This window comes from Tripterygium wilfordii, chromosome 12, assembly GCF_013401445.1.
Source record: "Tripterygium wilfordii isolate XIE 37 chromosome 12, ASM1340144v1, whole genome shotgun sequence".
NCBI classification, from domain to species: domain Eukaryota; kingdom Viridiplantae; phylum Streptophyta; class Magnoliopsida; order Celastrales; family Celastraceae; genus Tripterygium; species Tripterygium wilfordii.
In genome coordinates this window covers 2,103,531-2,130,213 of record NC_052243.1, presented here as the reverse complement: position 1 = coordinate 2,130,213, position 26,683 = coordinate 2,103,531, and the positions used below count along the sequence as shown (strand labels likewise).

General features: G+C 36.8%; 5 protein-coding genes across 17 annotated transcripts; 1 reads left to right on the top strand and 4 right to left on the bottom strand.

Annotated features, from left to right (window-relative positions):
- Window positions 1–364: 364 nt before the first annotated feature.
- Window positions 365–3,340, bottom strand: LOC120010840 (histone H2A variant 1-like). The gene is made up of 2 exons (XM_038861730.1): window positions 2,918–3,340; window positions 365–872 (listed from the first exon to the last, which is right to left on the bottom strand). The coding sequence occupies exons 1-2, from the start codon at window positions 3,032–3,034 to the stop codon at window positions 576–578; spliced, it is 414 nt and encodes a 137-aa protein (XP_038717658.1). The 5' UTR covers window positions 3,035–3,340; the 3' UTR covers window positions 365–575.
- A 230-nt stretch (window positions 3,341–3,570) lies between these two features.
- On the bottom strand, window positions 3,571–8,555 carry LOC120010836 (serine-threonine kinase receptor-associated protein-like). 2 transcript variants are annotated; one of them, XR_005470930.1, is made up of 8 exons: window positions 8,037–8,555; window positions 7,616–7,751; window positions 6,573–6,654; window positions 5,644–5,819; window positions 4,821–4,958; window positions 4,592–4,731; window positions 3,801–4,119; window positions 3,571–3,710 (listed from the first exon to the last, which is right to left on the bottom strand). XR_005470930.1 is itself a non-coding variant. In XM_038861720.1 (7 exons), exons 1-7 carry the CDS (start codon window positions 8,152–8,154, stop codon window positions 3,851–3,853), a joined length of 1,059 nt encoding a protein of 352 aa, XP_038717648.1. In that variant the 5' UTR covers window positions 8,155–8,555; the 3' UTR covers window positions 3,583–3,850. The 2 variants fall into 2 exon arrangements, 1 of the variants encoding a protein (XP_038717648.1); XM_038861720.1 differs by having other exon boundaries at window positions 3,583–4,119.
- Window positions 8,556–8,890: 335 nt separating this feature from the next.
- Window positions 8,891–13,333, bottom strand: LOC120010839 (cytochrome c1-2, heme protein, mitochondrial-like). 2 transcript variants are annotated; one of them, XM_038861728.1, is made up of 9 exons: window positions 13,192–13,333; window positions 13,075–13,107; window positions 12,908–12,966; window positions 11,433–11,653; window positions 10,832–11,111; window positions 10,683–10,754; window positions 10,047–10,163; window positions 9,885–9,950; window positions 8,891–9,320 (listed from the first exon to the last, which is right to left on the bottom strand). In XM_038861728.1, the coding sequence occupies exons 1-9, from the start codon at window positions 13,199–13,201 to the stop codon at window positions 9,204–9,206; spliced, it is 975 nt and encodes a 324-aa protein (XP_038717656.1). In that variant the 5' UTR covers window positions 13,202–13,333; the 3' UTR covers window positions 8,891–9,203. The 2 variants fall into 2 exon arrangements, with proteins under 2 accessions (XP_038717656.1, XP_038717657.1); XM_038861729.1 differs by having other exon boundaries at window positions 13,198–13,321.
- Window positions 13,334–13,992: 659 nt separating this feature from the next.
- LOC120010838 lies at window positions 13,993–19,809 on the bottom strand. Of its 8 annotated transcripts, none has more exons than XR_005470931.1 (6): window positions 19,604–19,809; window positions 18,033–18,499; window positions 17,496–17,765; window positions 16,179–16,275; window positions 14,677–14,969; window positions 13,993–14,361 (listed from the first exon to the last, which is right to left on the bottom strand). XR_005470931.1 is itself a non-coding variant. In XM_038861721.1 (6 exons), the coding sequence occupies exons 2-6, from the start codon at window positions 18,429–18,431 to the stop codon at window positions 14,252–14,254; spliced, it is 981 nt and encodes a 326-aa protein (XP_038717649.1). In that variant the 5' UTR covers window positions 18,432–18,499; window positions 19,604–19,809; the 3' UTR covers window positions 13,993–14,251. The 8 variants fall into 8 exon arrangements, 6 of the variants coding, with proteins under 6 accessions (XP_038717649.1, XP_038717651.1, XP_038717655.1 ...); XR_005470932.1 differs by having other exon boundaries at window positions 13,993–14,318; XM_038861721.1 differs by having other exon boundaries at window positions 14,865–14,969.
- A 1,773-nt stretch (window positions 19,810–21,582) lies between these two features.
- On the top strand, window positions 21,583–26,343 carry LOC120010438 ((6-4)DNA photolyase). Of its 4 annotated transcripts, none has more exons than XM_038861236.1 (14): window positions 21,583–22,000; window positions 22,461–22,532; window positions 22,690–22,770; window positions 22,932–23,111; window positions 23,180–23,251; window positions 23,438–23,524; window positions 23,679–23,777; window positions 23,855–23,938; window positions 24,508–24,594; window positions 24,721–24,792; window positions 24,878–24,991; window positions 25,487–25,574; window positions 25,663–25,770; window positions 25,896–26,343. In XM_038861236.1, the coding sequence occupies exons 1-14, from the start codon at window positions 21,665–21,667 to the stop codon at window positions 26,072–26,074; spliced, it is 1,659 nt and encodes a 552-aa protein (XP_038717164.1). In that variant the 5' UTR covers window positions 21,583–21,664; the 3' UTR covers window positions 26,075–26,343. The 4 variants fall into 4 exon arrangements, with proteins under 4 accessions (XP_038717164.1, XP_038717167.1, XP_038717166.1 ...); XM_038861237.1 differs by having other exon boundaries at window positions 21,584–22,000; window positions 25,663–25,758; XM_038861239.1 differs by lacking the exon at window positions 23,679–23,777.
- Window positions 26,344–26,683: the final 340 nt, after the last annotated feature.

The following is a 26,683-nucleotide window of genomic DNA, read 5'->3' as shown; positions in this document are numbered from 1 at the left end:
AAAATATTAAGAATTTCAGTAAATGAAATCACATTCATCCCAATGATTCATTTATCGGATGATTGAGATCTCAGTTATCGTTTTTGTAAAATTATAATTTTTTTTTCAAATCAAACAAAAATTTGAGTTCTAACTCTTATACACAGTAATCTAACTCTCCTTTATAATCTGTTTGATCCGTCTCTGCTTTGATTGCTTCGAAATAAACCGAGAATTAGGGTTTCCCTGCCGTAGAACAAGAATGTTTTAGAAAGATCATGTACGGATGAGTTTTTGATGCTATGTTCAGCAGATACTGATGCTAATTATTTGATCAGGTGATTTACCAAATTTGAAAATGGTGGTGGGATTGATTAGAGGATTATTTGTGGGGAACAAATGGTCTATTTTCCTCTAATTTCAAACAAAAAGAAAGCCATCATCAAGGTCTGCTGAAGAACAAATCAAAAGTATATCTGTATATGATCTAATATGCATAATTGGAAACGCAGCAGCCTCCTACAGTAGACATCCAACACAGTTAGACATTTTTCTAGACATAGCACAGATAACAAAGGAGAGAGAAGGGTGTTAAACTACTCCTTGGAGGATTTGTTAATGAGTGATTTGTGAATGTGCGGGATAACTCCTCCACCGGCTATAGTTCCTTTAATGAGAGTGTCGAGTTCTTCATCACCACGAATGGCAAGCTGCAAATGCCTAGGCGTAATACGTTTTACTTTCAGATCCTTGCTAGCATTACCAGCCAACTCCAACACTTCTGCAGTCAAGTACTCCAGTATAGCTGCTGTATACACAGCAGCTGTCGCTCCAACCCTTCCATTTGCAGCAACCCTTGTCTTCAGCTGTCGGTGGACCCGACCCACTGGGAACTGCAGCGGGTATCAGAAAAAAGCTTTAGAAATAGTATATCCAATTCAACTAAGGAAAGGAAGGACCCAAAGTTAGATGTTCATGTATTGGCGCAGAAAACATGTCTATCACCAGGACATTGCTTGTAAAAGCTGTTTAAAAAGAATCAAAAAATCGGACAAATCCGAAAGCTAGCATCAATTCTGAAAAACCAACTTCCATCATTTGTCAGTGCTTCAAACATAAGGACGGACAAATAATCTAAAAATTTCTGCACTTTGCCTCTGCTGACAAATTCAAATATTCATCCCCATAACGACCACGAAACGCGCATAAAACACAGAATTTGCCAAGTCTGTATAACAACGGAATTAAAACTGGTGAAAACTTCATTCAGTAATCTTGCAGAATAAGATGCAAGAGGAAGGTGGGGAACAATGGGGGAAGGGCTCATCAAATTACATAGAGCAGCAGTTTTCACTGTTGCTGCATTTAGACATCACAATGGAGCAATAAATTAAAACCAATAACTGTAATGGCCACACAAAAAAAAAAAAAAAAACACATCTAGAACTGAGAAACAACACATCAACTGCCCAGCAAGAGGCACCCAAGAAAAGAGAGACAAAAAGAGTTCTAAACCCAGTCAAAACTTCAAATAGGAAAGTAAGCATAAACCAACTGAATTCACAAAAAAAAAAAAAAAAAAACCACTACTGTAGCACCCAAGCAACTGTATAATGAGAAAGCAAAACCTCATTGATTTTCAATTTTGCTTTCATGCATCAGGAATTATCCAATGGATTTTCTTTGTGGACCTTATAAAGCTACATACCCAAGCTTACTCAGCTATAATAACTAATAAGTATCCATTCCTACCCCCAAGCCCAAGGGAACAATAGTGTGTCAAACTCCTCAATAACCAAATCCTCAAGAAGAAAGTACAGATCAGTCTGTATAGCCTAGAGGTAATCAGCTTATGTTGTTTCCCAAACCCCAATCCATGTGGAAAAAGTTTAAAAGTAAAAACAGCATAACTATAGAGCAAGCCCATTATCAAATTCAGCTTAACCCAAAGAAAATAGTCTCTGGCAAGAATCTAGCAGACAAAGAAGAAAGAAAAAATGACTCCATGAGATGATTGATCAATTTATCTTGAATTTCTTGGCTTGAGTACTAGATAATTTCATTATGATTATTTATATTATATGATTAATTAATATGTCGCTTCGAGTCTCTCAAGTACCCACTTTGGAGCGAAGCGATGTCTTTGCGCCCTTGACTACACTGTTTCCAGTGAAAGTGCCAATATGATCAGATCCCAAAAAGTTTTGATCCTCAAGCATTAAAGCGAAAGTAAATCCATAATGTCAAAATGATACTATTATTTTTTTCAGGAAGCCAACACAAACATCCAACAACTATTAAGTTTTCAGTCTACTGATAACAACAACCAGAAATTCAAGCTCAAATCTGTCTACCAAACAAGAAAATTCTGCAGCAACGAAAGCTAATAAAACTCAGAATACAACAACATCTACTTTATTAACCACATCTTTTTCCAACAAAACCACCAGTACTCAAGATACACAAGGAAAGAAAATTGAAGAAAAGTCATTGTCAACCAAAAGAATGCTATACACAAGAAAAACTGTTTTAGACAAAAGTAAAACCGACAAACAGCCATTACTCGTTGAAATAATTAAAACTAGTTTGTGTTCCACTAATTAGCATCATTTTTTTTTCAGTTTTGACACGTAGGCCTGAAAAGGATAATCAAGTGATCCGAATACTCTATTATTTAACTAGCATCCAGCAAACCATAAATAACCATGCATACGTCTCTACTGAAAGAACAAATTCAGTATATAAAAGAAAATTTCATTCCCCGCTATATAATCGACTACAATCTCAAAAGGTACAAAAGTCCCGTCTATCATTTCTATCTATCAAATTACCCAATGTAACAAACCCTCAACAACGTAAGATTCAAAACGCAAATAAACGGATCGTTGTGACTGTTTATGACAACAAAATATATATGCAGAGAGATAGAAAGGGGAACCTGGAGACCAGCACGAGAAGAGCGAGAGACTGGCTTCTTCTTGTCCTTGTCCTTGTCTTTATTGTTGAGGGCTGATTTGCCACCAGTAATCAAGCCTTTAGCTCCTTTGCCAGACATTTTCCCGCCAAATCTAGGGTTTTCTGTTCGGTTCTTTTCAAATCGAAGAAGAGAAGACGAACAGAAGGAGATAGCGAGCGAAAATACCAAGACTCGAACAAGACTATGAGACCCCCAGAGCAGAGGAAACACCCGATCTAAATCTAAATGAATAGGAATCGCCCTCTTACACAATTGCCCTTTATTTTGCTTTTAATTACGGTTTCAAAAAACAATGGAAATTGTCGAATGCAACTGAGGCACTTATACTTTTCATTATAATAAAAACACCCATCGTAACTTCAGAATTTACAAAAACCTCACTCACTAGTTCGTCATTAAGCGGGGATGCCTTTGCAACTAAATCAAAACATGGGATATTTTGCAACTCCGTCAAATCACAAGGGTGACTTTCCAACCAGACCTCGTATTTCTCGAAATAATTTAGACAAGTTTTCGTTACAGAAATACACTAATCCGTCTGTAAATCCGTGTTTTTGGTCATAATCTCTTCAGGTTTTTTTTTTTTAAAAAAAAATCTCAAAAGAGTTTGTCCATGCACGGGAAAATGCATTAGTTCAAGCAGAACTCATATTTTTTGATTAAGAGGTTTGCTGGCAATAACCCTTTTCCCCTCTTGTCAGACCTTTAATGGTCAAAATCATATAATCCAGTTGTAGAACATATATTCCTTGTCCTACAATGAAAGAAGGAAAGATACAATAAGACTATAAGAGTCTATTCAATGACCAAATATCAGGGCCAGTAAATTGCACTTGCTCATCACCTGGAAAGCCAGAAAACCACTGAATGTATTACACAAGATCAGAGGCCAAGTCAGTTGTCTATTGCCTTGTCCTTCTTGTCTACATTCTTCCCTTCCTTGGTGATTTGTAAATTCTCAATCTTACCAGTAACTTCATCGGCGGAAGCCTTCACTTTCTCAGTCGGTCCATTCCCAGGAAGTGATGACTCATTCTCATTGTGATTCACAGGGCCTGATTGCCATATTCTGATGGTACCATCCTCAGATCCTGAAGCATAGGATTCACCACCAGGTGCAAATCTCACACAATGGACAGGACCATGATGACCCTTGTGGCATCCTGCATTCATAGGGCAAATACAAAGCAGAACTTACCACTGGAGCCCCATCAAAAATTCAAAGTAAAAGATCACCATATAATAAGACTGTGTTAGATACACGTCACTCATAAAGACAGCACGCCTGCATTTCAAGTTGGTTAGGCGCATCAAGGTTTTCAACAAGGACGTGCAGATACTGTGTTAATTCAGAAATCATAAGCCAAACACAATCCTTCCTCCAGTTTTCAGGTATGGTCAAAAACAGAAATAAACGTAAAAAGGCTGAATCATTTGGGAAAAAAAAAACCACCCCAGGTTATGTGATAACAAAGAGCATTTTAGTGCACAGAATTTACAACATAGTAGCATCTCAAAATGGTATCCAAGTCAGGCAGTAATAGGTAAGAAGCACTAGCCAGGCCAAAGCAGTGTAACACGGGTATCATAGATGTAAAAATTATGCATTAAAATCTTCAACTAAGTTCATTTTACCTATCTCTTCTCCAGTATGGAAATCTAGTACATGGACCCACATATCTTCTCCTCCAACAATAAACTTGTTGCCAAGCTTTGGTTCCAATGAAGCTGACTCCACATTGCAGGGCATATCATAGCTCTTCACTAATCCAAAACTGAAGAAAAAACAAGCAAAGGTTTTACCCACCAAATCTGCAAAGTGCAAACTAACCAAGAATAACAGAAGTATCCAATGTAAACTTACTGATTTGCATCCCAAAACTTCACAGTAGACCCATCAGCAGTTGTTATATAGCGTCCATCCTGGCTCACTTCAGCACTAGTTACAGGGGATTTAGTCTCTAGTGTTTGAACAATTTCGCCACTTCTTACATCCCACAACCTGAAAAATCAAAATTAGCACAAGAAGAAAAGAAATTTCACAGTAACAGACCTCGTGCAAAGGGCGAAAAATGTTTTCTATAACAAAATAATTACAAAGAATCAATTTAACCAAATTGATGAAGATTCATACAGATCAGAAGTTTCAGCTACTGCAGAGTCTAAGAAGAGCAGATCAATGCATCCTTGTTTACATAAGCATCAGTGCATCACAATGAAGCAACCTTTTAGTAGAGAAATTGTGACAAGGTTATTTCAGTGGTCAAGAAGAAGTCAGAACCAAGCCTAAAAAAGGCAGGTTATGGAAAAGCCCTCCCAAAGCAACCATTTTCAAACAGGTCTCTTATCAAAATGATTAGTTTCCGAGCCCATATCAAATTGCAAAGCCAAGTCCACAAAAAAGCGACCCATTGGGAGTACAATTCCCTCTCTTTGCTTTTTAGAGATGTTAGAATGGTGCATTGACAAGGACAGATAATATAACCAACCGAACAAATTAAATTGAGCAGATACCAACTGGAAAGGCACATTTAATGCTTTTCATTATTTTCCATTTCCTAGTTTTCGATAATTGTTGAAGAGAGAATATGGATCCAGATAGAGCTGAATGGGGTACACATTAGGCGTAGCCGGCAAATAGATTGCTAGATGAAGGATTTGTTGAGCAATATAATTACTGTACATACCTAACACCACCAGTCTCAGAACAAGAGCTTAAAATGGTCTGGTCACTGTGAAGCCATGCTACGGTCCTAATAGAACCAGGAGAACTGTTGACGTCTCTTGGAGGTGCATCTGGACGATTCAAATCAAATATTCGTAGAATTTTCTCGAATCCACCAGTGAGTAGAAGGTGTGTATCCTGTAAAAAGAAATTTTTGCTTAAAAAATTCATGCATACAACAAAATTAATTTTAAAAAGCATATATATGACCTAAAAGTGGAATAGGAAATTCCCATATAATCCTGTTTCTAACAGAGTAAAAGATGATAAATGTTTGCAAAGAACGAGACAACATATATCATACAAGGAGGAACAGAAATCAATAAAGTCAGAAGGCATAAAATCCAGAACCTATGCTCAAATCATTCATAATAATATCACATCATATATTAGACAGCCAGAGAGCTAAATGAAAATTTTGAGTTAACCAATGCAAAAAATCACCGAAGTATGAGCAATTACATGACCCATTCTCCAGAGTCCAGACAATACCCTATATTTTCAGTCTTGAAAAATCACCTACCAAACATTAAGCTACATAACATAGCTCAACACACTCAACCATAACCTTTAACTAGAAATCAAAAGACCTTCAGAACGAGATAATATTGATATAACACCTCCAATGTTTCTGAATCTGGTAAAGAATCATTGTTACTAGAGATAAGGAGAGAAAAAACCAAAAAGCGATAGTAAAGCGGCCTTTTCAAATTTCAAATGCTGTTGTTTCAGCTTCATATATTGCAACGAGAATGAACACCAGTGCTCTCAACCAGATCAAAGGCTAGCCTTCTCCCCCTTAATATCACAAATGAGCATGGAAATTAATATATCTCAGATACAAAGCAGCATAAAGATAATCATACGAGGAAGGGGCTACGATCACACTACCTCTGAAAAGGAACAAGTACGAACAATGTGCTTGTGTTCAAAAGAGTGCAGCTCATCCCCAGTTAATGCATCCCACAATTTCCTGCACATAGTACAGATGTATGATATACCTCATTACGGTAACACAAACTCCGTTCAAAGCATTCCATCATCATTTATGAATCTGCAGCAGTCACACACACACACACACAGAGAGGGAAATCCTTAGTGATAAAAGCATCTATCTGAGTTTCCTCCTTAAACAACAAACATCTGTCCTCCCTTCATATTTGTATACATAAACTTTACAAAGCACTAAAGCTCCCCAGAAGAAGTAATAGCATGGATGACTCCATCATCACTTATAAATCTGCAGCATTCACACACACACAGAGAGGGAGGGAAATCCTTAGTGATAAAAGCATCTATCTGAGTTTCCTCCTTAAACAACAAACATCTGTCCTCCCTTCATATTTGTATACATAAACTTTACAAAGCACTAAAGCTCCCCAGAAGAAGTAATAGCATGGATGACTCCATCATCACTTATGAATCTGCAGCATTCACAGAGAGAGAGAGAGAGAGAGAGAGAGGGAGGGAAATCCTTAGTGATAAAAGCATCTATCTGAGTTTCCTCCTTAAACAACAAACATCTGTCCTCCCTTCATATTGGTATGCATAAACTTTACAAAGCACTAAAGCTCCCCAGAAGAAGTAATAGCATGGATGACTCCATAATTTAATGATATCTTATAGGGGTATACAACTTTTAAAAGAAAACCTCAGAGAATTAGTTACAAGGCCTGATATATTACCACTACGAGAAACTATGATGAAAAAAACTTATGAGCTAAGGGGCAAGGATTTATGGTATCATGCATATTGCATGGTATGAGGATATATGCTGAGGGTATATTTTGTGTCGGAAGGCAGTCAAATTTCATTTACAGAAAATATCAAATAATTGATAAGATTAATAGCCACGAATATCTTTGGAAGGATGTGATGAAGAAGCAATTATAACAATCGAGACTCGAGTCAAAAGGATAAAATTAAACACATACGCAGAAAAATCTGCAGAGGCAGATGCAGCTCGTAAGGCATTAGAGTCCAGACAGCAACTCCAGACGGCACCTTTATGCCCTTCAAAGGTTCCAATCCAATCACCAGTCTCCCCATTTCTCAACATTGGAGTAGAATCTGGAATTCAACAATAAATATAAAGAAAATAAAACATTTTGGCTGCTAAGGTATTAGTTTTACGTAATTATCAACACGAAATCTATATTCCAAGTTAACCAACTGATAAACCGGAAGCCAAAGTAAAAGCTACGGACTACAAATTGAAAGTACCAGATCAAAAACAGAATCACCAAATACTTAACGCAAAACCTAATTAGGAATTGACGAAACAGAATCCAAATAAAACTGTCAACAATAACAAGACTATCTACAAAACTACTCGAGAAAATAAGATAAACATACCCTTACTGGCACTGATAAGAAAGAAGCCATCGGGTGTGATCGGGCTGTAGAACAAATCCACGACAGGCCTAGAATGCCCATGGCAAACAAGCGGCACGGCAGCCTTCTTCTTGTCCATTTCCTTCTCTCACGACTACAATAACACAGCCCCAGAAACCCTAACAACGATCAACTAATCCCGATTCACAAACAACACTAGTAATCTATCTTTCCCTCACACGACAAGAACTCCAATCCAACTGAATTACTCAGAGAATGAGAAAAACAAATTCAAAAATGAAATTACACAAAATTATTCCTCCAACCAAATTTCCTTCTCTCTCTTTTTATACAGTGATTTAAGAATAAACCCTACGGCTAGGGCCCGATTGGTTTGCAGCGAGATGTAAACTATTTAAAGCTATGAAATGTAGTCTATGAAAATTGAAGAACCACATCCGAAAAAGGGGAAAAAGAAAAAAACGAAAACGAAAACGAAAACGTAGATACAGAAGGAGGGCTAAACGCAAGAGAGCAGAGGAATGGAGTTTAAAGCTGGTTTTATGGCGTTGAATTTGGTATTTTTTGGGGTTTGCAATATGGGTCCGCTTGTTTTAGGAAGATGTGAAATACTCCTAATAATTTTGACTAATTGCATATACACCCTTGGGCCTTGTTAAATGATAATTATCATTTGGCTTTTAAACTAATTTGTTTACTTCTTCACAGCCTTGCTTCTGCAGTTCTGCTGAAGTAAACCCTGCAACATATAGTAGACTTCAATGGTTCAAATCTCTCAGGAGTTGCGAATTGTTTCTCAAGACCTCCAGTTAACAATATTGAACCCTTAACATCATCCTGAAGAGAGAATCGCGTAATTAAGCTCGGAGGAACATTACATCAAACAGGAAATAGACAAATATTTGGTGCAGATTAGCACCCTCACAAGGAAGAATAAATTCTCCAATAAATTATAACGTCCATAAGTAGACTAAATAACAAACAAACTGGTGTGCAATTATATTCTCTGGAAAAAAAAATACACAATTGCATGGAGGTTCTTCTTCTTCTCCATTCAATACGAGCTTGCAAGGCTATTTGAATCACAGATCAAAAGTAAGGGCCAAAAAATCACCTACTACAGCCATTATTACCAAAACATATCTCCACTGAAAACCCTTGTTCGGGTTAATTGACAACGTCAAGAACCAGCTTTCGAGACTTGAGGACTGACCATTTCAATCGTCTATAATATGCTGCTTGGAGAAGTGCAAGTGACAGCACGAAGATCCATTTAAATCCCATCTGCATTCATTTCCAAGCAGAAAAAACATTACAAATAAATCTATGATGAATTGCAACAAAATCTGATGCCTCAACGTGTTTCAAATGAATGGATGTTGCTGCTATAGTTCAGGAAAAAGTACAACTTGTAAATCTTGGGTGGGAAGAAGAAGGGTGGTCAGTAATTGTACAATCGCAGCAAGAGGTTTGCCTCTAAGAACTCTATTCAGAAAGCTCTGAGATTCTACGTCATAAAAATTTACTGCTTCATTTTTAGCGATATCGAACCGTAAACCAACTAGTTCATATTATTTTGCTTCTGCAGAAAAATTTCCTCGTTTTCACCAGATAACAGGAAAAGAAATACCATAGTGGAAGACTGTATAATTTGTAATCCTTCTACGAATCACTTTCATATATGCTTGCAAAGCAATGGCCTCTTTTGGCAAATTGCATTTATACTTGCAGAAAGTGCATTTGCATGTTGGCTACCCTCAGGGCTTTCGCAACACAGACACCATAGGAAGTACAGTAATTAAAGACAGAAGTCTTATGGGTTAGTGTGTCATTCGACAACAAGCTTACCAGTTTTCTCTCTTCCATTTCCGGCTCTGCAGCCCATGTCAAAAATGTCACAACATCTTTCCCCATCTATACCAGTACATGTAAAGGGACCATGAGAATCAATATTTATTCATAGAAAGTAAAAACATTAAATCTAAGGGAAAGGTTAAGAAAGATGATTGCCTGGGACTCTGTTGCTGGGGTACCATCTTCATATTCCATAGCACCATCATTAAGCATTTTGGGCATAGCAATAGCACCACCAGGAAAGTAAGGATTATAATGAAGTCCTTCTCGTATCTACAATGACAAATATTGACGAGAGGGTGACCACCACATCAAAAATGACAGTATGAAAACTAATCAGATTGCATGTGGCAAGATGATGCATGGAGGAAGAAAAATCATAGTCAAGCATCTGCCAATGCCAAATACATTAGGCCCTACTACGTGGTTTTGTTAAACTAGTTCAATGGATAGGTTATGCAGTCATCACAAAGTTCAAATGGTACAAAGGTCGTCATATATTCTTGCAAGTAGTGAGGACCAGTGAGCCCAAGTCACAAACACTAGACTTGGCATCTGAAAAAATGAAGTTCTACGTGCATAGAAATTTGAAGTGAAACCAAAAAAGGCAATATCATATAGTGTGCCTAAATAAGGCCACAGGACAAAAATCAAGGCACAATAGAATAGGGCTTTTCATAGTATGCATCTGAAGTATCAAGAATAACAAAAGTGCTTCAAAGTTTTCTACCTCAATTTTTTTCTCTCTCCTAAAGAATCATTTCCATTTTCTAAGCTTGGAAAGAAAATTACCGAGACACCAGCAGGAGGATCACGATAACCGGTTAGAAGAGCAAATACGTAGTTCTGCCCATTATGACGGGCCTGAAATGAGGAGAAAGTAAGTCAATGCATGTACCCAACTATACCTCATGTCAATCAAAAAGTTCAACTAAAAGTACCTTAGTTATGAGACTTAGATCTGGGGGATAGGCCCCTCCATTAGCAAATCTTGCTGCTTGTTCATTTGAATAAGGCTGAGGAAAGCGATCGCTAAGTTTCCCTGGACGGGTAAACATCTCACCCTCATCATTAGGCCCATCTTCCACCTCAATCTCTGCCGCCATAGCTTTCGTCTCTTCTTCAGTATATGCAACGCCCACAAGATCACGATACGAAATTAGAGACATTGAATGGCAAGATGCACACACTTGTTGGTATACTTGGTGACCCCGGCGAATCCTGTTCACATATTGTTACCATAAATTTATCAAACGAGATTTAAAGCATAGTGAAATTAAGTTTTTGGCTAACTTCTTGTAAAGCTACATTAGGCCGTGTTTGAAAGGATAAGAACGTGGCCTAATGGGACATAGAAAGGGCAGGGTATGTTCATTGAAGTTTCAACGGGGAGCACACGATATTCAATGCAAGTATATTTTTCCTTTTCGCTACATTCCAGGTTTGAAACATAAGCCAGAAAAGGAAATTTAAACTGGGTAACCTCCCATGTCAAACAAATCTCTAGTAAAAGTTTGGACGGTTAAGTCAAATCACACTTACGATGAATGGTCATATGAACTGAGAATTCCTTTATGAGGCCATGGATAGTCAGGACATGCCAATCCATGTTCCGCCTCATCAGAATAAGCTACTGTAGCACAACTTAAAAGTCCTGATACACCTGCCCCAAGAAGTGCAAGCATCCTCAAGGACTTCATACTACTAGATTCCAGTCCCTGTTGATACTGCTTTGAGATGAGGTAGGGCAGTGCTGGAAGGGTCTGGATTAATCATTAGAAAGAAACAAATATAGTAAGAATTAACGTGATCTAACGCATAAAGATTCATTAGAAACAAAGCCATCACACTAGACAAACAAAAAAGTTAAATCATCCAGCTTGCCAGTTCATGAGGTAAACCTTCTCCAAATGGAAAATCTGCTCAACTGCAACTTAAGCATCAAACAACCGCCCTTCCCTCTCTCTACTAGTTCTGTGAGCCTTGTGGACTAGATTTGACTTTATGCACCAATTCTAAACAGTTCAATTTCCCTACTGGTTCTGTGAGCCTTTTGGACTAGATTTGATTTTATGCACCAATTCTAAACAGTTCAATTTCTAGCTAGTCATCATATGTTCATCTCATCTAAACATGGAAATATAATACATATGAAATTTCTGCAGTCCACACTGAACATCCCAGCCACCTCCAAGTGCCTCTACCCCCTACTTGTTTCATCATGAAATTCAACTAGTTAAAGCCACTCTGATATGGTTCATGCAAAGTGTCATCTTAGAAAGCTTTAAAATCCACATTTAACAGAAGAAAAGTGTTTGAAGAGCAAATTAAAAAATATAACCATGATGCATGCTAACAGCTATGTAGACTTAACCATTTGCATGGCAATGAAGTGATGATAAAGATACAAGAATACAAGATATAGCTGAAACATAGATAAAAAAAAAAATGCGTGCAGTAGTCACCACTAGCTCAAGCAATGATAAGAAGAATGCCACAAGTTGCCATATATTGGTTCATACACCAGAGAAGCACAGATGAAACTACTGAGTTTTATAAATATATTCTTAGCATGCACATAAAGTGAACAATATTGTAAAAGCCCATCAGTTTGGTCTCAACATGTCTTAGTCAAAAACCATCTTTGTCTTTAGTCAGTTATATATTTCCACTTCCCATTGATTCGTTCAAAAGAAAAATATAATGTCACAGTGATCAACTAATAAATCCATAAAAGATCATGACTGCACATAGAATCTCGATACTATTTGTGGGAACTAGTTAAATATTGTTCCAACTACCACAAAAATGTTCTAATTCACAATCAAGCGATTAATATCTCAAATCATCCCGTCAGTATTTCTTAACAAATGAATATGTGGATTAATCAATTTCAAAACACCAGAATGTTTGAGATATAATTAACTAAAAAACACCCAATTAACCAACACAAACACACAAATGAAATTAGTGCAAATCATATGCTTGTGCGCCTATATGTTTACGTTTGATGGTACCTTAGCGTCTGGTCCGTTGGGAGCGACCCTCGTAAAAAAGCGATTCAGCCTTCCACATCCTGATGAATAGATTGATTTTGGAGCAAAGAACGCATTGGAAATAGAAATCCATAAAAACAACAAAAAAAAGTAATGCAATCAATAAAATTAAACAACAGGTCATTTACCTTCAATTCCGATCTTGATCTTTCTTCCTAGAGCTGAAAATAGAGAGGAAGATCGAGGTTAATATCGGCCGAACACATTCAAATCCATATATGAATACAGGTAGGAACAGGAATAACCAATACTCATGATTGTTCGCGACGAGAGATGGAAGTGGCAGTTCGGAATGGGAGAGCAATCTGCAGATTGAAGAAGGTAGCGAATGAGAGGGGGAAAGCGAACCGAAGGAAAAGCTGTGCGAAGATCCACCGTTGAAAAAAAAAATTTTGAACAGCTGAAAAAGGTCCCTTACGCTATTGCGGCCTTACCCTAAAATGGCAACTAATTTCTCCTATTTTTACCGAAAAGCCTATATTAAGACATCACTCCCACGGTCCCACGTGCATCCCTTATTTCAATATTACATTAATGTGTGAATATTTTCAAGAGGAGAGAAAATGATAGATTGGAACAGTTGTAAAACCACACTTCCATGCGCAAATACATCGAATCCGCATGAGTTTTTTCTTCCTTAATCTAGTTATTAAGGGTCAGACCCATGATTCAAAACCCAACTCACTTAGGCTAGAAAAATATCTTATTGATGTAATGAGGAAGGGTTTGCCCTTGTTAAGAGTAAGGAATTTCCACATCTTACTAATGTGATAAACAACAGAGAAAATAAAATATCCATTTCATACAAACATGAAACACATAAAAATTTTGAGTTCCGAAGGTAAAATCTTAGAACCACATGTAGTAGATATATTTCCAAGTATTAAATAGTTGATTATTTTTATGTCTAGTATTATAAAGTTCATTGATGATCAACACATAAAGTGACTTGATTTGTTAGGTTAACGTTCTTCAAAACCTTATGCCGAATGTAGTTGAAAAGGGACAATTGATTCAATTCAGTTCGTTATCAATGAAACTTAGCAGAGCCAGAATTTTTTGTACATTGCCAATAGATGATTCAGTATATGTTTTCTTACAACTAAAATAACAACCCAAGTTGGCATCTCAGTGCATATTAAATAAGACATGCTTATCCAATCCACCAACCAGCATCAAAAGTTCATTAGATAAAACTTGAAGTGTCTAACAATTGAATAGATGATTCGTATGATCATAATCTTCATCATTTGAAGCAAAGCTCATCTAAGGTCTATATAAATCCGATCAAGGCATGCAACAGAATCAAGGCTCCATGATGGCCAAACGACTCAGGCTATGGTATTTCACTTCAAGACCAAGTGCCATCAATCTGCAGTAGATCTCATAACATGCATGAGTAAAGGTTGTGATCACTGGAGCAAAAATATTGCAAAAAAGTGTCAGCATCAGTGGCAAGCAAGAGCCACCCTTCGTGCTTCATGCTTATCCCATTTTTATGCTTCATGTTACCAGTCGTAATTTTTCATTCTGTCCTAGTAGTCTAATTCATAGTACGATATAATAATAACAACAAACTAAATTGCATGATTTGAATACGAGTGATCATGCCAACAGAATAGCAGCCTCCAAGAAGTGAAATACCGAGCAGAAAAGCAAAGCACTCATACAATTAGAATTTCACAAGCAAATCCGACGTAAACAAATATAAATTTGTCCAATGGCCTTACCAAGGGAGGTGGTAAAACACAGTACCATCAACCTTTGATCTTCTAAGGACAAATGGACAATCTACAAGACTTATGTGCTCCACAGGTGCGAAATTGTGATGTCTGAAAAAATTGTTACGACTGCACCAAAGCACATTCAACCAAAAAGACTAATAAAAAAATTTTCAGAGACAGTCTTACTCTTGTACCTCCAGCATTGTTGCACAAGGTAATTGTTTTCATCCTTGAACCTCCAGCTCTGTGATGCCCACCCAAAAGACTTGTCCAAACGTTAAGAACAATGCCAAATTGATCTTTCAACATATTAAACCAAAAATGCATGTCATTGACATGTTGAGACCAGTGGAAAAAAATTATGCTGCAAATAACCTTTTGGTCTTTGTAACATCACTGGCACTGGTAAAGTATACATTAACATGTGGTATAAGAAAATGGGAAAATATGAAGAAATGGATGATTTTGGGTTTGCTAGTCAACCAAGAAGCAGCTTGGCACCAGAAGAATTCAAGATTGCAAGTATATGTTGTCGGCTTATGTATGAACTGAATAGCAATAAAATAACAGGCACAAAAGTATGATTGACTAACAACCTCACCTTCTATGAGGATATGTAATAAGACTACAAGGCATACTGATCAACGCTACATAGAACACTGATTGGCATCTATTGCTCTAACCAACAAACATCATTCATGGGAGTGGGATATCTTGCTTTCTTATATGTTATTCCCCAAATAATTCAACATCAGTATAGCAAATCCCAATTTATTGCATTTGGTGAGTAAAAGGATAGATTGATAAATTCTGTGATGTTGCCCATAGCACTGCATTTTACCAGGCGAATTTGCAACTATTAGTACTCAACGTACCTAGGATGAACACTGCTCAATGAGGATTTATAAAATAAAGCATTGGGCAGGAAATAGTAACTAAATAAATCTACCTATTGCTATTTAGATAAATACAAATTTCATATTTTAATTTCAATTCTATTTCTTTCATGGATTCATGTAGCCAATTACCAAATGGTTCTAGGACAAGGCTCGGATGAGATGATGATCTTTGAATGGACAAATTTCAGCCTCCATTCAAGGAAAATATTTTTCTTTTTTGTAATGGTATACTACAATAAGAAAATGTATAATACAATTAGATATGATTTTCTTCTTAAATTTACAATTTCAATCTTCTTCTTTTATGTCTAAGAGGCGAACATGTGGCCCAATGGTAAAGTTTCATGGGTGCAACCTAGAGGCCACAAGTTCAATTCTTGAAAACAGACACTCCACATATTGTGGGGGTAACGTCAACCTACATCATGCTTGTCCTCGACCCCGCCCACTACAGGAGTCTTGTGCACAAGTGTTACCTTCTTTTATGTCCAAAAGCAAGTCATTTAGACTGTCCAATTTTCATTTACGCCTCAATGAATTACAATTGTCAATATAACACAAAACAAACGGCTAGCAAGGACGTAAACAAAATGCAAAAAATGATCATACCAATAGTTTGGCACTGAAAGTAGCAGAACATCATGTGCAGATGTGATCCCCATCTCCACAGAATGAGGTGACAAACTTGGTCACACCATTTTGAGACCTTAAGAAGCAAAAAGTGAAAACCTTCAAAGCTCCATAGCATAATGGGGAGAAGTTTAGTAAGTGCCTCAACGAGAACTCCATTAACTGTCAGATAATACGGAACGACATCAAGAAGTCCAATAACAAGACCAATGAAATGTTCAAATTAAAATCAAGGGAAATACTTTGCAACAACCAAAAGGTAAAATTCACATCAAATCTACACATTGCCACCTGTTCAATACAAAAGCACCAAATCACATATCACAACAAACAAAAGCACACAGCAAGCACAGCCATCCAGATTATCACCTTTTAATTTTGCAACAAAAACTTCCTGAAAGAAGATTTTTGGCATTGAGAACAGAATACCAAAATCTTGACCCCACATACACAAGAAACCCTTGAGTATTAATAGATCAATCTGATGCAATTAATCACACTTCCAGAGAATTAAATCTCAGAAATCTGCTAAACTATCAACAGCTTTGTACTAAAAGGTTCGTCAATGAACCAACAAAAAAGAAAGATCATACTACCGTAACCATGGGTAACAATCTGCTCATGAAACAGTAGCACTGCATCAAAATGTATTAGTTTTTTCTCCAAATATTACCAATTTAAAAAAGAACAAAATGCATTAAACTGTTATGATGGTAACAAATACGAAGAACAAATCACTAAAATATATACATGTTGATTTTGTGTTCCAATGAGACATCACTAACAATTGATGACCATTGAATATAAGGGGAAGTGAGGGAAATGAAATTTACAAAACTAGTAACAACTAAACAATAGCCTAGTAACTCAAAAAAAATCAAGTTCATACTAACATCCATCAAATGTTCTTTACCTAAAATATGAACTGTGATTGTGTGACACCTAGATGCCCCTTACTTCTTCCCTATTTGAAGGCACAGAAGAATACAGTGCATCCATAGCACAATGAAAGACATGTTGCTCTCGCCTATGGGCTTCAGCCCTCTACACCTAATTTGTAGGAAGGGAACATCCATCATCCTCATATTCCCGTCAACAAAATGATTCAGCATCACTACAATAATCCTCTACAGTTCTACTACGTGTTCCAAAGCAAGACAGGTTACAGTTACCCTGGAGGATATCACTACAACTACCAACAGAAGATGCACAACTATCAGTATCAGCAGGTATATGTAAGGAAGAATGCGTTCCATTTTCACCCCATAACACATGGGAAGAAAAAATTGCATCTACCTTTTCAGAAGTTAGAGAAGGATGAAGAGGAGAAATTTGTCTACTGCTACCATCTTTTTCATCCGATCTATTCTTTTTAGAAGCCACTTTCTCTTCTTCAATACAAGAGAAGCCAAAAGGTGACCGTCTTTTCAGATTTCTGGAGAAAACCACATGATGCTTTTGAGTTTCTTTGTCTTCCTTGTCAAACAAAAGATCATCTCCTATACGTACCTTAATCCTTGTGATAGGCACCCTTTTTCCCATAGACATAGTGTTATTTTCTGAGCCCTGCAGCAAAATGCAACAAATGAACAATGATCAGAAAAACTCGACCCAAAATAGCTCATGAAAGATTTCACATAACACGTCAATGCAGACCTAAATACATATTGCTATTCCAAAAGGGAAAGATATAAAGTTAAAGGAAACATGAAACTAGTCAATGTCATGCATCATGAATCACTTGTCAATGTCATGCATCACTTACTAAAGTACTTACTGTTCCAAATGGAGAAAAATAAAACAAGTAGAAACAAACATAAGACTGGAAATTACCTTTCCGACCACGAACCACTTGCCATGTTCCCAAGACTGTCGAACTCTCAAGTAAGAGGAATGAACTCTGAACACCTGGGGAGACCCAAGTAGCCTAACAGAAAAGACATTCCCACCAACATCTTCCACTATTCTTGACATTTTCCAAGACAGGTTATGAAATACCTCAACAAGATCATCAGGGGCCCATTTGCCTGCCCCTTCAACAGGAGGCGGGCATGGCCTAATAGCCTTCCTAGGAACTCTCTCAACTACTACCTCCTTGGTTAGTGCAGACCGACCACACTTGACACTGTACATGTGCCCATTCCCAGATACTATCTCACCACAGAGCCAAGCACCCATTACAACCTCCTTTCCGCTCAGTACTTCAACTCTAGTTCCTTTTGTTAATCTCATTATGACTGCAGTATCAATAGAATGCAACTGACCTCCAAACAGATGTGCAAGATGTACACAAGCCTTACCTATCATGCAAGGAAATTTGAACAAATTAGTCATTCCTCCAAACAGAGAGCATGCAATAAATTTTACGACTACCAGTGGACTAAGCCAATTAGTAAAACATGTATGGAGCATACAGAAAAAGGGGGAAAAGAAAATAGAAGGAACAAAACAAAAAAAATCCTCGTTCTGTAGCAGTTCCCAACTAGCTACTGGGCCCCAAGTTGAAACAACTGAAAAAAAAGAGGAAGATACAAGAAATCCAAGCTATGATAACCCAAATCAACAACTATACCGCCACAGATATCATGGAAGGGATAGAAAACTTGCAACAAACTTTATAACTATAAGGTATAAAGTCATGAGCGAGTGGATGCTAATCATGGAACATCCAAAATAACGATAACTAGAGGGAAACAGAGAGCTGTCAATTAATTAAAAAAAAAACATTAAAAATACCACTGTTATGACGATTAGGGATTTTCCTTTGTGGATCAACCATCTTTTTATTGATAAACATCCTAACCCCAAGTATGCTTACTATGTTTACATTAAAGCCATGAATCTAACCGGTGCATAAATACAGTATACAAATGAAAGAAATTTTAAAAAAAAAAGGAAAAAAGAAAGATATAAGACTTTGTTTACAATTAAAAAAACAGATAATAAAAATCTGCCATAAAACTTTAATCAAACAAAAAAGACAATCAAATTATCCAAGAACAAAATTAAGCGAGAGAGATAAATCACGTGTGAGATGAAGAAGGATACAGCTTAATACGAATTTTCCGAAATATATCTCTCCAAAAAAAATCAAAAACTCTATGACTTTTCTCATTTGAATGATTGATCACTGGAAACACTTTTATCAGTTCCACTAGATCGTAAAAATCAAGGTAACTTTCACATACCGAGCATAATCAAACAATTCACCAGAACATAATCAATGCCTTATTATCGACATATGTAATCAAATAAAAACCTAAAAACTACCAAATCAAAGACATGAAGGGAGCAATGTAATATGCGATAGAAGTTCGATAACCAAACAATAATTGAAAATTCAATGCATACTAAACGTGATATTGTTGAATATTGATGGAGATGGAAGATGGAGATTCACTGACCTCTCTTCGAATGATTTTTCCGATCGTCAATAGTATATCTGCCGCGCCGATCGAAATAATCTTCAAAACTGTTTCCGCAAAAGAGTTCAAAATCTAGCTAACCGGGATTTCAAAGGGGCACTTTCAAACCCTAACCGACGTAGAAATTGGTCAAATCTCAAATTACGTTTTCTCGAACGATCCCTTTCGTCTCGTTTTATTGGTTCTCTGTCTCTCTCTCTATATCGTAGTCTCCACGCAATAACAAGACAGATCGGAACGAATGGGCTGAGAGGATACTGGATCAGGCCTAATCAGAAGATAGATCCAAATTTACAAGACTCTAGTAGGGTTGCATGAGTTTGGCCCAATTTGACAAACACTTGGGAACGACTTGTAGGCCCAGTCTTTTATTATCTAGGCCGAACTAGGAAAGCCCAAGTTACATTGATTTATGCTTGATTGACATGTAAATAATAAACAGTTAATAATTAATCATTTAAAATAAATAAAATAACAGTATAAGTAAACTATGAACAATACGGAGACAAATTAAAAGCAAGAATTAAAAGTGCAAATCGTTGTGTCATTAACTACACTAATTTCCTTGAGTGGTTTGGTTTTTGTGAATTCATAGGCTACTATGTGGTATTAGGTTTAACATTTTCATCTAATGAAATATTGAGGTTATTAGTTTTTGGAAGAAAAAAAACTACAGTTCCACCATATATGAATATAATTTTTATAAAAATTAACATAATTTTTTTTTTTAAATAGGGATTTGGGGAGAGGGTATAATTCGAGTCCACGATCTAATGGGTGGGTGATCCATTACATCTAATGTAATTGCCGTTCCACCAACGGCTTACTTGCAAAATTAAACATAATTATCATTAGAGATTATAGTTTAATAAAAAAATATGAACTAAAGTCAATAAATTGGTAGTAATTTGTTCACAAATATAGAAAGTTAGGGGTGTGTAAGAAGACCATGAATGAATTGCTATGCATTTATATAGTTAATACTTATATATTTATATATAGTGTTTATGCATAAAGTAGTTTGAATCGACGTTTTAGAGAGTTAAACATCTCTTTAAAAAAAAATCTCTAAACTCTCACGACTCTCATCTTCAAAATCATTGGGGAGGATCAGACATCCGACTCTTCTCTTCCTCCTCACCTCTTCTCCATTTTATTACATTTTCCTCCTCCTCCTCCCATGGGTTTGATAAGTCATTTCTCAATCTAGATATATTTAAATTTGTTATGTTTTTGTGTTGAATAAGGATTTTGCAGGGTTTATCTTATCCAGCTATAGATCTCCTCCATATGTCGCGGATCTTCGATTATCGACATTTTTGGTGTGCTCCGACAACATATATTCAGTTTTATAGTGATGAGATTTTTAGATCGGAGGGAGTTCGGCATCTCTTGTTGTAGTCAAGATCTTGTTGTAGATTCAAGTTGCAATTTGTGTGTCTTTTTTCTATTCAATCTTTGTTACCCCGCGAAGACCGATGAAGTTGGATTCGTTTGGCAGTGGTTCGACAATGTTTGTTGTAACACGGTGTCGTCTAGGAGTGTTTGACGAGGAGCATTTTAGTATTTGTATTTTTTTTAGTTTTGCCTTGTTTTTTTAGTCATTTTGATTGCGCTCTATCTTTATGATGACACGAGTGCCTACGGTCTCATTTACTCAATTTATCGAGTAATTTAATACCATGTTTATGACCTTAAAAAAAATAAAAAAGATATAATAAAAAAAATTCAAATAGAATTAAGAACATAATGATTTTCAAATTTGGCCCCCTACACATATAAAACAAATAATATAATGTTTTATTAGCTCCACCAAATGAAAGCGAAGGAAAAACAACTACAAGGCTCCGACCCGGGATTCTTCTATAACCGTGATGACTACTGACGTGGTATTATCAGAACCATACACTGTTCACACAACGTGGCGATTCAAAAACCGCTCACACAAAAGTTCGCTGGAAATGTCGTCGTGGCGTACATTAGCCCTAGTTCTTAATGGCGGGAAACCATGGTCCGACGATCGTGTCCCATTAAGTTCTTATGTTCTTCCCACCACCAACTTCAAATCCCAAAATGGCTGCCGTATCGGGTTCTCTGATGTGGTTCCGGAAAGGGCTCCGTCTTCACGACAACCCGGCTCTCGAGTACGCTGCCAAGGGATCCAATTATGTTTACCCGGTGTTTGTGATCGACCCGCATTATATGGAGCCGGACCCGACCGCGTCCTCTCCAGGCTCGTCCAGGGCTGGCCTTAACCGGATCCGTTTCTTGCTGGAGAGCCTCGTTGATCTTGATTTGAGTCTTAAAAAGCGAGGGTCTCGATTGTTGGTGCTAAAGGGAGAGCCAAGTGAGGTCTTGATTCGTTGCTTGAAGGAAGTGAGTTACTCAATTTTTATACATTTTCCTTATGAATGTATTAGTCTTTGATAACATAACTCCATGGGAAGAATGTATTATTTTTGAATCCCATTCTTCCGTATTCAATTTTTGATCCAAAGTTTGAATGTAGGGAGTATTGTGTTAATTAGTAGTTCTACAGTTGAATGTGCTAAGGCATCGTCGTTTATTGTTTAAAGGGATAGCCGGATAGCTAGTTATTGGAAAAACTACTAGTGAAGTCTCTGCAGTTAGTGTAGTTTAAGGCATGCAGATATATGAGGTTTCAGAATATATTTTGTGACTTGAGGGCATTTATAGGTCTGGTAGTGAAGGGTGTGTTTTTAACAACAAATACATGAAATATGTTGAGAGCTTTTGATTAAGTAACTTTAATGTTCTTCATGTTACCAAACTTGTCTTCTTAATGCTTCATGTTTCTTCCTTTCGGGTTTTGCAGTGGGATGTTAAAAAGCTGTGCTTCGAATATGACACTGATCCATATTATCAAGTTTTAGATAGTAAAGTTAAGGTGAGCAATTTTTTCTTAACTTGAAAAACATTTGTGTTTGGTTAACCAAATTCTGGTTGCACAGTCTTCTTATAGTATTCAAGAAAGATATGTTGTCTTGTATGATGTGCTTGTGCTGTAGATTTTGCTGATGAGAATATTTTGTCCTTTATAATAGCACTATGCTGCTGCTGCTGAAATTGAAGTCTTTTCTCCTGTTAGTCACACACTCTTCAATCCTGTAGATATTATACAAAAGGTAGGTGGAAATGGTATTATTTATCTGTTCTGTAAAGGAATATGCGTGCGTGTGTAATTTTCTTAACTTTCTTGTCTTCGGGTTTTGAGGTTTTTGGGTTCTGTTTGTTTTCTACTTTGATTTTGTTTTGCTACTTTTCCAACTACAATGTCTATCTGAAGAATGGGGGACGCCCACCGCTTAGCTACCAATCTTTTCTAGAGCTTGCTGGGATACCCCCATGGGCATCATCCCCACTTCCAACTACACCTTCTTTGCTTCCTCCTGTTGGGAATGTTGGAAGTTGTGAGATTATAGGAGTTCCAACAGTCAAAGAACTTGGTTTCCGGGACATTGAACAGGTTAGGACATATGAATTTGCTAAGAATGCTCCTCTTTTGTATTCTAACGTGTGGGTTTTTATTCGCAGGAAGAAATGACTCCTTTCAGAGGTGGTGAATCAGAGGCATTAAACAGGTTGAGAGAAGCAATCAATGACAAGGTTCCGTTCTTTGCCATGAAGTGAAATTTCTTTTGAAATGCATATGCCTTTTTTTTTCCAAGGTTTTATACGTTTTTGATATACATACATACATATATATATATATATATATATATATTCATTCCAATAAATGTGTTTGTGCTGGAGGCATTCATGCAGCTTTATCTTCTATTTTTTGTTTTTTAGGAGTGGGTGGCAAATTTCGAGAAACCTAAGGGGGACCCATCTGCATTTTTGAAGCCAGCCACAACTGTTCTATCACCTTACTTAAAGGTAAGCTGTAGAAAATAATTATGTTGGCTTTTGACGTTTCCTTTGATTTCTTCAAGCATCATAGCAAGGGACCAGAGAGAACCTAACTGCAACTCACAAATGTGATTTTTTGCTTCTCTTTGTTTCGTCTTTTTGTTTATAATATTCTCGACAGTTTGGCTGTCTGTCTTCCAGGTACTTCTATGAATGCCTTCAAGATGTTTATAAAAATTTCAGAAAACACACACATCCACCAGTTTCTCTTGTGGGCCAGGTACGTAAACTTTAACTGGTTATTTAAGATCTCAGTTGCTGGTGTGACAAACTAATTTTTTTTTTAAACCTGTGTAGTTGTTATGGAGAGATTTTTTCTACACTGTTGCTTCTGGCACCCCTAATTTTGATCATATGAAGGGTAATAGAATAGCCAAGCAGGTAATTTCACTTTTCATGGCCTAAATAGTCTTCTCGTTCAACTCACACACCTCATCGTTACTTTTAGATCTTTTATCCCCATAAAAAATTTCAGTTAAAAATAATTCCCTACCCGTAACAACATGAAGCATAAACTCAAAAGGTCAACCACATTGTGTTGACATATAAGTATTGTTCTAATGTTTTTCACCCCTATTTTCTCTCTCACTCACAGATTAAATTTCCTTGTTCCATAGTTGTAATGCAATTTAAAATCAATAAATCTCTATGCATCACCAGTTTCTGCATGCATAGGTTTTTAAATCAAACACGTCTGTATGACTCTTTTTTTTTTGGGCAATTCTACATTATGCTATGTTGGCTTTTTGTGATTTTTAGAATTCCTCCTCTTTGAGAATGCTTTCTTTCCTGGCCATTAGAATGTGCTGAAAATAGCTATGGTCAATCAGCTGGAGTATTCCACATTTTTTGTTGTATTTTCCCACATGAATTATTTTTTTCCTGGTCAAGACTGCTGCCAATTAAGGTGAATTATGATAATCTTTAATGTTTTTCCTTTGCATATTTAGATACCTTGGAATGATGATGATCAATTGCTGGCGGCTTGGAGGGAAGCTAGGACGGGATACCCATGGATTGATGCTATCATGGTCCAGGTTAGGACTTGCCATAAGTAGTGACTATTTACTTCTGCAACAAAATAGGTGTACTTGTTATTTACTTGTCTCATATTTTATTTTGTGGCATTTGGTTTAAACTCTTGAATGCATTTGCTGTTGTAGCTCCACAAATGGGGTTGGATTCACCATCTAGCAAGGCATTGTGTTGCATGTTTTTTAACCCGTGGAGATCTGGTAAATGACATAATTTTTGTAGAGCATGATCACATTTTCTTTATCTTCACTATCCTGATGTAATTTTTTTTTTTTGGGTCGATAGTTTGTTCATTGGGAAAAAGGGAGAGATGTTTTTGAAAGACTCTTGATTGACTCAGATTGGGCTATCAATAACGGAAATTGGCTCTGGCTTTCGTGCTCATCATTTTTTTACCAGGTAGATGCTTTGCTTATTTCCATTGTGTGACCAATTCAGGACCGGACTGCAAATAATTCCATAGGCTCTGCGACTTTGGGAAGACTTTAAGGCAGCACCCCTCCCAAGTGCAATGGTGGTCGCTGCCATGGGCCCTGGGCCTTTATTATTTCATCTGTACCTGAATCTTTGATATGCATCTCTAGCACCTTATCAGATTATTGATGCTAGTGAATATTGTTTTAATTGGAGGATTTTGAATTAGTTATCTACAATCTTGAGATCATCCTAATGTTTTCTGATAATATATCTTAGAGGTTTAATTATGTTGTGATGTCGTCCTGGTCAGTTGTCTGCTACTGTTATTTGCACCTTTGGGAGGTAGACTTGGAGGCTCTTGGTAGTTGGTTCTAAGATCTATGCTATCTTTTTCCTTTTAATAAACCATCTCATGTTGCCATGGAGTGAATTTTTTGTTGGGGTCTTCTACATTCTAATGATTCTTCTGCTCAACAGTATCATCGAATATACTCACCAACATCGTTTGGGAAAAAATATGATCCGGAAGGTAACTATGTAAGGCATTTTCTCCCCATACTGAAAGGTAAGTTCAAGTTTGTTAGATTCCCCATTGCATTCTTATAGGAGTGGCTTCTTTTGTATATTATCAATAACCAGCTTCTGATTGTCAGATATCCCAAAGGAGTACATTTATGAGCCATGGAAAGCTCCACTAAGCATTCAGACAAAAGCAAAGTGCATAATTGGAAGAGATTATCCACAACCAAGTCAGTTATCTTGTAATGGTTATGGCTATGTGTAGTCATGTTTCAATAATCAATAGTGTTGCTTTTTGGTCATCGACTCATTTCAGTTTTAAAGTTTGTGGTAATACCCAATTTTCTATTTCTCCGATGTATTACAGTTGTTTCTCATGATTCCGCGAGCAAAGAGTGCAAGAGGAAGCTGGCGGAAGCTTATGCTTTGAACCAAAAATTGAATGGGCAGGTGAGGGATGAAGATTTAAAGAATTTAAGGAGAAAATTTGAGCAAGAAGAAGACCAGCTCTCCAATAGAAGAAAGCAAAAGCAGAAGTTGGAGTGACTAACTTCTCTCTTTTATTGTCTTGTATCATACAAGTCTCTTCACTCTTCAGTGCATGTAAGAAAGCATGTCTAGCAAGAAAAGAAGCATTAGGAAGGGAGAAAATGGCAAGAGCCTCAAACCATTGTAGATTCCTGTTCTACAGTGCTCTAGCCTCCTGTGTAATTTCACATTCAAGTAGTTGCCATCTTGTCATTACTATTGTTATGTACCTTCGGAGTTCATTTGGTACCTAATTTAATGTTATTAAGGTAGATTGATGCCCCAAATTTATTTTATTTTCTTTATATTGAGTATAACACCATAAAAACAAACTTATCATTTTGACATTTGATATGACATCAGATCCATGCGCACAAGAGGCATGTTAGCCATAAGGATATTATTTATAGTGGGAATCGAATTCAGGAATTCTCGAGTTCTCGAGAGATTAATCATCTAGATTATCACCCAAGTGATTGATGTTACGAAACTCATGTAATTCATGGAATATAAATTCATTTTGATTTATAAAGACATATTAGATACACATGTTCTTCATTCACAAAATTACCAAAGCAAATCAAGGAGATCATTTAAACTGTATTATCCCATAGTGTTTTTTTTTTT

What these genes read in the sequence shown, in the direction of transcription:
- LOC120010840 (XM_038861730.1), bottom strand. Translation starts at nt 3,034, where the DNA reads ATGTCTGGCAAAGGAGCTAAAGGCTTGATTACTGGTGGCAAATCAGCC. An exon ending in CTTCTCGTGCTGGTCTCCAG is followed by an intron (nt 873 to 2,917) that starts GTTCCCCTTTCT and finishes TACCCGCTGCAG; the next exon opens with TTCCCAGTGGGTCGGGTCCA.
- LOC120010838 (XM_038861721.1), bottom strand. Translation starts at nt 18,431, where the DNA reads ATGAGATTAACAAAAGGAACTAGAGTTGAAGTACTGAGCGGAAAGGAG. An exon ending in CTTCTCTAACTTCTGAAAAG is followed by an intron (nt 16,276 to 17,495) that starts GTAGATGCAATT and finishes TTGCTTCTTAAG; the next exon opens with GTCTCAAAATGGTGTGACCA. An exon ending in CTTGTGCAACAATGCTGGAG is followed by an intron (nt 14,362 to 14,864) that starts GTACAAGAGTAA and finishes TTTTTGCTCCAG; the next exon opens with TGATCACAACCTTTACTCAT.
- LOC120010836 (XM_038861720.1), bottom strand. Translation starts at nt 8,154, where the DNA reads ATGGACAAGAAGAAGGCTGCCGTGCCGCTTGTTTGCCATGGGCATTCT. An exon ending in GCCTCTGCAGATTTTTCTGC is followed by an intron (nt 6,655 to 7,615) that starts GTATGTGTTTAA and finishes TACTATGTGCAG; the next exon opens with GAAATTGTGGGATGCATTAA. An exon ending in GTACTTGTTCCTTTTCAGAG is followed by an intron (nt 5,820 to 6,572) that starts GTAGTGTGATCG and finishes TTCTTTTTACAG; the next exon opens with GATACACACCTTCTACTCAC.
- LOC120010438 (XM_038861236.1), top strand. Translation starts at nt 21,665, where the DNA reads ATGTTCTTCCCACCACCAACTTCAAATCCCAAAATGGCTGCCGTATCG. An exon ending in TGATTCGTTGCTTGAAGGAA is followed by an intron (nt 22,001 to 22,460) that starts GTGAGTTACTCA and finishes CGGGTTTTGCAG; the next exon opens with TGGGATGTTAAAAAGCTGTG. An exon ending in TTTTCTCCCCATACTGAAAG is followed by an intron (nt 25,575 to 25,662) that starts GTAAGTTCAAGT and finishes TCTGATTGTCAG; the next exon opens with ATATCCCAAAGGAGTACATT.
- LOC120010839 (XM_038861728.1), bottom strand. An exon ending in CCAACGGACCAGACGCTAAG is followed by an intron (nt 11,654 to 12,907) that starts GTACCATCAAAC and finishes TGATTAATCCAG; the next exon opens with ACCCTTCCAGCACTGCCCTA. An exon ending in CCCCAGCAACAGAGTCCCAG is followed by an intron (nt 9,951 to 10,046) that starts GCAATCATCTTT and finishes GTACTGGTATAG; the next exon opens with ATGGGGAAAGATGTTGTGAC.